Source organism: Elephantulus edwardii, unplaced genomic scaffold, assembly GCF_000299155.1.
Source record: "Elephantulus edwardii isolate Elephantulus edwardi_28Jun2011 unplaced genomic scaffold, EleEdw1.0 scaffold00222, whole genome shotgun sequence".
NCBI classification, from domain to species: domain Eukaryota; kingdom Metazoa; phylum Chordata; class Mammalia; order Macroscelidea; family Macroscelididae; genus Elephantulus; species Elephantulus edwardii.
Genome location: NW_006399972.1, coordinates 4,751,131 through 4,760,443, shown reverse-complemented (window position 1 = coordinate 4,760,443; position 9,313 = coordinate 4,751,131). Strand labels below are relative to the sequence as shown.

The 9,313-nt window shown below is 40.1% G+C and overlaps 1 protein-coding gene across 1 annotated transcript in view; it reads left to right on the top strand.

The window, feature by feature from the left end:
- Positions 1-8,848, top strand: part of CHRNA9 (cholinergic receptor, nicotinic, alpha 9 (neuronal)) — a 33,763-nt gene extending 24,915 nt beyond the window's left edge. The window contains exons 4-5 of the mRNA XM_006898186.1: positions 550-1,082; positions 8,307-8,848. Coding sequence (XP_006898248.1) covers positions 550-1,082; positions 8,307-8,848 — 1,075 coding nt within the window. The remainder of the gene's footprint in view (positions 1-549; positions 1,083-8,306) is intronic.
- The last annotated feature ends 465 nt before the right edge of the window (positions 8,849-9,313 follow it).

Genomic DNA, 9,313 nt, shown 5'->3' with positions numbered 1-9,313 from the left:
CCTGGGTGTGTGAGTATTCCTGGATGTGTGAATATACCTGGATGTGTGAGTGTACCTGGATGTGTGAGTGTGCCTGGGTGTGTGAGTATTCCTAGATGTGTGAATATACCTGGACGTGTCTGCATACCTGGAGATGTATATATACCTAGATGTGTAAGTATACCTGGACCAAGAAAGTGGTGACACAGGGAAGAAAGAACACTGAGCACTGATGCTTTTTGAGTTTTCTTCCTTTTTTTTCCACTGATGCTTTTTAAAAACTCTTAGAAAACTTGTGAGATAGAGATAAATTAGATTCCAAGCTTTCTAGCTGGAGAGCTGGGGAAATGGTGATTCATGGGTAAAGAAAGATGTCAGTCTCCTCCCATATGATTCACTACCTCTGAAAACCCACTGGAGGATCACCTATGGGTCAATTCTGACTTGATGGCACACAACCACAACATGGGAAATGACACTCAAGTGACAGGCGTGGGGCAGTGAGCTGTCTTGGGTAAGGAAGATGCAAAGTTCTCAACAGTAGCTTTCATTTTCCTCTCTGACCTCCAGGGCAGATGATGAGTCTTCAGAGCCAGTGAACACCAATGTGGTCCTGCGGTACGACGGGCTGATCACCTGGGACTCGCCAGCCATCACCAAGAGCTCCTGTGTGGTGGATGTCACCTACTTCCCCTTTGATAAGCAGCAGTGCAACTTGACTTTTGGTTCCTGGACCTACAATGGCAATCAGGTGGACATATTCAATGCTCTGGACAGCGGCGATCTCTCTGACTTCATTGAAGACGTGGAATGGGAGGTGCACGGCATGCCTGCTGTGAAGAATGTCATCTCCTATGGCTGCTGCTCGGAGCCTTACCCGGACGTGACATTCACTCTCCTTCTAAAGAGGAGGTCCTCTTTCTACATCGTCAACCTCCTCATCCCGTGCGTTCTCATTTCATTTCTGGCTCCCTTGAGCTTTTACCTGCCCGCAGCCTCTGGGGAAAAAGTATCCTTAGGAGTAACAATCCTCTTGGCCATGACTGTTTTTCAACTTATGGTGGCAGAGATCATGCCGGCCTCTGAAAATGTCCCTCTCATAGGTGAGTCCAATTGTCTCACACACAACTTGTACTCACAACTGGGGTTGGCATGGGCCTTTGAAGTAATAATATTGGGACCAACTTCGGAGTCAATACTGGCTCTCACATAATTCATTTGGTGACTGTAGTTGGTTTGTGTTTTTTTTTTTTTTGGTTTGTTTTTTTGTGTGGTTTTTTTTTTGTTTTTTTTAATATAGACACAGCTTGTTTCATCAAGCCCTCTGCTTGATTCGGAGGCCCTTTCTGATTTGGAAGTCAGAGAAACCTACATTTGAACTCTGATTTCACCACTCATGTCTCAGTTAACCTTAGGCAAGTTGCTCCATCTCTTAGCCTAAGCTTAGTCATCTGGAGCATTGTTTACGTGTTGCCTCACTGTATTATCAGCTCAGTCAAGAACCTGGCATATGATTCACCACCCAGTAGTGACTAGTGGCTAGTGGTTTGGTTTACTTTTTCTGTGTGTTTGTTTTTTTCAAAAAAGTTTTCTTCTTAGGAATAGTGGTAAATATGATTGACATGAGCTAAAGTTTTTTTTAAGTCTATCCCTAGGGGAATAATTCCTAATTTTTGTTTGGGCCATTAAAGTTTTGTGAAAGTATATTAAAAACATAGATTCTCTGTCTTTCTCTATTCTACTTTACTTACAGACGATAATCTGTCTTGCTCTCTGGAATGTAGCTTTTCTAATAAAACTGTCTTTACTTTCACCTTAAAAAGTGCAGATTCTCACACCTAAAAAAATTATTTACATTGAACAAGATGATCGGGAAATAGGCAGTCCTAAGAAGTACTAGTGCTAATTCTAAAATAGACCTTGTTTCCCAAAATCTATAATCATGAACCATCTTTCTAAGTATCATGAAGATACTGCCCTCCTTCATCTCCTTGGATCTGAGGAGAGATCCCCCTGCTGCCTTTAGCACCTGCTTCTTGCTTCCAGAAGATCCCTCTACTTCGTGAGATGGGCTTTCTCCTTCAATAAAGACACACAGCCTCAGAAGCCGCACAGGGTTGCTATAAGTTGGAGCTGACTCCACAGCAGAGAGTTTGGCCTGGTTTCCTCCTGTCTTCCCAGCAGACCTCTCAGCTCCATCACCTCCACCTCAATATCACAAGGACTTGCTGTTGTAATCAATGGTTGCCAGAATCAGAAGCTAGAAGTTACAGTTCCTTGTTAGTTCCTTAAAATGTCATAGTATCAAGAGACTTGAAGATCAATAACAAAGGATATTCTAATGCCTTTTTTGCGCTCTATTGGATTTGGTTTTGTTGTGTACTTTGGACATGTTGCAAAGGAGGGACCAATCCTTGGAGGGGAACATCATGCTTGGGGGGGTGGACGGACAGCGCAGGAGAGGCAGACCCTCAATGAAATTGATTGATTCAGTTACTGGGGTAATGGAGGTAGGTGTGTCAGAGACATTGAGATTGACGCAGGGTTTAGGGCCATTGTACATAGGGTTGCTATGTATAGCAGGCAACTCGATGGCATATAACTACAACACAACAACTGTCAGGTCGGAACTGACCCATAGCTGACCCTGCAGCAGGTTTTCAGAGGCTGTTAACCACAGAGGAGAAGATTGCCCATCCTTCTCCTTTAACGCAGGTGGTGGATTTGAAGTGCTTTGGGCTGGCAGCGCAACTCCTTGCCATGAGGCCACCAGAGTTTCTGCTACTGAATTTAGTATTACTCAATATTCTCACAATATTACCACATCGATTTTTCCTGGAAGGTTCTTAATTTTGTCTCTCCAAATGATACACACATACTCAGTCCTCTTTTTTCCTTTAAATTAACATTTTCCATATTGATTTTCATTCAATCTTTCATACACTCAAACCCTATTGAGGTAAGACTAACTGGCTGATTTCTCTCTTCTTTAGCAATTAACATTAACCAGTAAGAGAGTTTAATTTCTGAACTGAGAAAAAAAAATTCTGAACTGAGATATCTCATGGGAATTTTACACAAATCACTTGATCTGTTTGTATGATTATGTAAAAGTGATCTTTTTTAAGAAAGATGCATATGTGTCTGGAGAATAATTATAAATACTCATAATTTCCTATTGTGTCTATTTCCTTAAAGCATAGTTAAGTATGTTGTTTTGTGCTGTCAAGTCTACTCTGGCTCGAAGAGCAGATCAGACACTTGCCCTTTCCTGCTCCTTCATCACAGTCTCTGCCAAGCTCAAGTTCATTGTTGCCGTCACTGTGTCCATCTATGTTGCTGAAGATCTTCCTCTCTTTTGCTAACTCTCTGCTTTCCCCAGCTTGATGTCTTTTCCCAAATATTAGTCCATCCTGACAACATGATCAAAGTGTTCTATTAAGTTTGCCGGTTTTGTCCCTAAGGAGCACTGTGGTGACACTTCTTCCATGAGTTTGTTCTTTTGTCAGGTCACAGTATATTCCCTTCACTAATACCTCATCATTGCCACAGTCATTGTGTCAATCTAGCTCATCCAGGGTCTTCCTCTTCTGCACCGACCCTCTACCCTTCCAAGCATGAAGTCCTTCTCCAAGTACCGATCCTCCCTGGTGACATGCCTAAATTATGGGAGATGGAGCTTCAAAATCCTTGCGTGGTTTCACCCTCTTTAGGACAGATCTGTTTGTTCTCTTGGCAGTCTATGGTATGCTCAATCCCCTTCTCCAGAAGCACACCTCAAAGACATTGATTCTTCTTTTGTCATCCTTAGTTATTGTTCAGGTCTCTGATGCACATATGTTGGGCTCAGTTCTATTCTATTAGTCAATTACCTTTTGTAAGATTTCCTCAAATATATCTGTAATTAAATGAGTCCTAAAATCACCATTCTTGAGAGTTTCAGAATCAAGGCTAACATGACTTCACAAAAGGAACGGTGCGGCTTCCTCTCCTTTCCTACTCTGGAACAACTTGCATAGATAGAAATTATCTATCCATTCCTTGAAAGTTTTATGAAACTCACTTCCAAAACCTTTTAGATCTAAAGCCTTTTGAGAGGAGGAAGGGAGGAAGTATTTGCTTTTCATTTTTATTCACAGATTTTTTTTTTCTCCTTTCACTATGTTTTTCCAAAAAAAGTCAAGAAAGGTCAGTTTGTGGGGTCATTTCCAGCATACTGTATAAAAAGAAAGATGGGTAAGGAAAGGGACAATTGGAATAGCTGGCAGACCCCTGAGACAGCAGATGGCGACATCCTATAGAAAGATTTACACAAGTTACAATACAATACAATAAAAAATTTGCATTAAGGGGTCTTAAAGGGACTGCTCATGCTTTTTTGTTTCCTGATTTCTTAGACAAGAGGAATCTTTTGATATGAGTAACAAACCCATGACTACATCTTATTAGAGACACAGAAAATCCATAGACTCATGAAAGGAGACATACACAGCAAGTATTACCAAGTCCACATAAACAGACGATGGGAATATAAATGAAGTAGGCCATAAACATATGTTCTTTGGAATACGACTGGCTGATATAATGAGCAGCTTCTTTAATATAAGTTTATCTATTTTTTTTCAAAAGCTATGGCCTGAAACAGGCACACCTTAGTTTCAAGAATGACATTGTTGCTCTTTAGTACTTTGGAGAGGTCTCTGACAGCAGGTGTTCCCAGTGCAATTTGTCTTTTAATTTCCTGGCTGCTGGTACCAAGAGTGTTGATTGTGAAGCCAAGCAAATTAACGCTGATAACAATCTCAGTTTCTTTGTCATCTATCATGATGCTGTCAATTGGCCCAGTAGTGAGAATCTTTGTTTTCTTAATGTTGAGCTTCAATCCATATATATTTTTTATTTTAAAAGGACATAGATTTTATTTGAAGTATTTAAGTTAGATAGAAAGATTTTTGTTGGTTTTTGTCAGATGCTGTCAAGTCTAATATGACTCATAAAGATGCTATGAACAACAGAACTGAATCCTATTGTATCCTGTGCCTTCCTCATCATCTCTGGTGCACTTGAACCCATTGCTGTAGTCACCATGTTAATGATCCATATTTAAAGCTGTAGTCCTTGGCCTTCTTGCAGCTGGACAGTGACTAGAGATGATAGAAGGGGAAACCTTTGAGCTGTGGTGCTGGAGAAGAGTATTAAATATACCATGGACTGCTAGGAGAACAGGTTTGTCCTACAGAGGATGAAGCCAGGCTGCTCCTTGGAGGCAAGGATTCTAAAGCTTCATCTGAAATACTTTGTATATGTTGCAAGGAGGGACCAGTCCTTGGAGAGGGATGTCATGCTTGGGAGGGTGGTGGGGTAACCCAAGAGAAGAAGACTCTCAATGAGATGGATTGATTCAGGGACAAGGGTAATGGGAGGTAGGTGTGTCAGAGATAATAATGTTGGCTAGATAGAGGATAGAGGAGGGTTTAGGGTTGTTGTACATAGGGTCACTATGAGTCATAGGCAGCGACTCAACAGCACCTAACAACAAGAACATCTATTTTTTTATTGATTTTCATACAATCATTTGAATATGTTGTGTTTCATTCATGTACATTGTTTTTAATACAATCTTTCTGTTTCATTGTTTAGTTCATATACATTGTGTTTTGTACATTCATATATATTATACTTTATGTAATGGATTATTATTGCTCTATGCTTATTATTTCTCCATCTTTTCTTGTCCTCATTGAATCTTTCCTATTCCTTCACTCTCTACATCCACTCACTAAGCTCTGCTATCCTAGTGACTTCCACCCTTCCCTGTTTTCTACTCACTTCCGCCTTTCCCTCTTCCCCTTTTGGACATTAGCTCTGATGGACGAGTGGTAAGAAGTCACACTGTAATCCTGAAGGTATGCAGCTAGAATCCACCAGCTGCTCCGTAGGAGAAGGATGGGCAATCTGCCTCTGAAAACCTGCTGGAGTATCCACTATGGGTCAGAATCGACACGATGGTACACGACAACAAAAACACAATTGGTTGTTCTTCTAGTTTTATAGTTATGGTCTTATGTAATATTTGTCCTTATGAGACTGAGTTAGTTCACACATCATAATTGTAAACAGAGAATTTACAATAGCAAGAAAATGGAAACAGCTCAAATGCCCAACAACAAATGGACGGATTGTGTAATTGTGATACGTTTACACAACAGAGTGCTATGCAGCACTAAAGAATAACAATTCCATGACATACTATATAACATGGGAGAGTAGTTCTATTTTAAGACTCTATATTATATGATGAAACTCTGAAGCCTCCTTGAACTACTTTTGACATCTGTTTTTCTAGAAACTTAACTATTTGATCTAGGCTACCATGTGTATTACAATAGGAATGTTGTGTTAGCATTTTCTAAATTTTGTCTTTTATATCTTGTCTTTATCCCTCTCTCTTTTCCTTTGAGCAATCTTATCACAGGTTCATCTATTTTATTACTCTTTTTAAAAAATTTTATTATTATTATTTTATGTGTGTGTGTGTGTGTGTGTGTGTACCGTCAAATCGGATCTGACTGGTACAGGAGGAGATTGTTCCTCCTTCCCCGGATTTGAACCATGCGCCTCTGGGATTGCAGTGCAGTTTCTTGCCACTAGGCCACCAGAGCTCCCCTTATTTTATTACTCTTTTCAAATAGCTTGCTTTTGCTCCTCTCCTCAATTGTTTTGTTTTATATTTCATAGATTTGTGCCCTTATTTTCTTTGTACTTTATTTTCCTTTTCATGACTATGTGTTCTATACAATTACATGTTAAAGACTAATAGCTCACATATAACTATAACTCACTTCCATTGGGTTGGTGTCAACTCTCACTAACCCTCCATCAGGATTCAAAGGCTGTAAATCTTCATGGAGGATATTTCCCATCTTTCCCTCAAGGAGGTGCTGGCAGATTTGAACTGTTGGAAATATCAGATCATTCCAGTATGTTAAAGGCTATGCTCCTTTAAGATGAATAGTGACACAATATCACTCCTTTCTTTCTCAGTAGGAATGTTGTTATTATTGTTGTGTATCATCCAACCAAAACCCTGCAGGTTTTCAGAGGCAGTTAACTGCTCATTGCTCAGGAGGAGATTGTCCATTCTTCTCCCACAGAGCAACTGGTGGGATTTGAACTGCATGCCTTCTGGATTGCAGCTCAGCATTTTTCCTCACTAGGCCACCAGAGTCTGAAAACAATTTAAAGAACTAAGCAAGCTCATGATCTGTTTTTTGACATACCAAAGTTTTCCATAGCATGCTGTCAGGAAACACATCATAGATTTAACTTTGGCAGAGATGGTGCTGAGAAATTCAATGTGTCAATCCAATCTAGTGTTAATCCAATCTAGTGTCAGTCCAATCTAGCAAGATCATAGTCCTCAGAATTAGATAATATTACATCTTACATTTTACAAAGGAGTAAAATGAGGCTTTGTAAGGTTATATAACTTGCCACAGGTCATGTGTCTAATAAGTGGCGGAACTGGGATTTTTAACCCAGAAGTCTGGTTCAGAAGTCTCTTATCATAGCATTTTTTTGTTTGTTTTTTGTTTTTGTTTTCTTAAAAAAAAATAAATTTTTTTTTTGTTTTATATGGTTTTGCTTACAAAGCTCATATACATTGGCATCCACTTCTGTAATATCTTGCCTCTGGAAATCCTATGAACCTGGAGAGAGGATGATAGACACCCAAGCATTGAGGACTCTTCTTCATAGGGTTGCTATGAGTCCCCTGCGACTCGATGGCACTTAACAACAACAACAACTGGTTTGCTTACAAAGCTTATATACATTGCTTTTTCACACTATTCTTTTTTCACACAATCATTACCATTTGTTATATTTTATAAAATTAATCAACATTCAAATGTGCCCACCACTGCCCTGTATTTCCAGATCCCTGCTGGCTCTTTCCCTTTTCCTTGACCTACCTTCTCCCTCCACCCATCAAATTGTGTGACCCTATGATTTCCTCCCTGCCTGTCTTCACTTATTTTCTCCTACCTTCCCATCCTTGGATCTTCATACAAATTTCACTAGTTATCATTCCATTTCTATCACAATGGGTTTATGTAGTATTTGTCCTTATGGTACTGAGTTAGTTCACTCAGCATAATGCTCTCCAGTCCAGCAGTTTTTAAAATCATTGTTTCTGTGTGCTGCATAGTATTCCATTGTGTGAATGTACCACAAGTGCTCAATCCACTCAACTGTGATCCAACCATGTTTGACATGATCTTGATTTCTTTACACTGACTTGGTTGCTATTATTGTTTTGATTCCAGGTAAATACTACATAGCAACAATGGCCTTAATCACAGCTTCCACCGCCTTGACCATAATGGTGATGAATATCCACTTCTGTGGGGCTGAGGCACGGCCAGTGCCACAGTGGGCCAGAGTGGTCATCCTGAAGTACATGTCCAGGATCTTGTTTGTCTATGACGTGGGTGAGAGCTGCCTTACCCCACGCCATGACCGAGGGCGAGACCACTTCACAAAGGTTTATGGTAAGCTCCCGGAACCCAGTGTGAAAACAGCCAGGAACAAAGACCTTTCCAGAAAGAAGGAAGTCAACACACTGTTAAAGAATGACTTGGGGTTCCAGGGTGAGATCCCGAAGGATACTGACAATTACTGTGCACGGTATGACATGCTAACAAAGAATATTGAGTACATTGCCAAGTGCCTCAAAGACCACAAGGCCACCAACTCCCAGGGGAGTGAGTGGAAGAAGGTTGCAAAAGTGATAGACCGATTCTTCATGTGGATATTTTTCATTATGGTGTTTGTGATGACTATTTTGATAATAGCAAAAGCAGATTGATGGGCCCTTGTTATGTAGGGGACAAATAAATAAAATTCTCTGTGATCTGCTCCACTGTACTTCCAAGTCACAGTTTTCAGCCAGTATGAAATAAAAAAAGTTATGTTGTTTGTATATTTTCATTTCAAATCAGTAACACAGCTGTTTGTGAGGTAAAACTAAGGAGAAGGTCCACAGTCTCTTGGATAATAAGAAGGAGGAAATAAAGAAGAGCCCTTTTATAACTTGGCAGAAGGATTGATCACCAGCCGCTAAATGACACAATTCATTTCCTCTTCAACAGTGCAGATCACAGAGTACACCACATGACAGTTCAGAATCTACAAAACCTCATCTTTTTTTGTTATTGTTGTTGTTGTTATTGTGCACTGTGAAGTTGAACCACCCACAGATGACCCTCCAGTATGTTTTCAGAGACAGTAAGACATGTGGGTGGAGATTTGTTATTGTTTCTAGGTGACATCA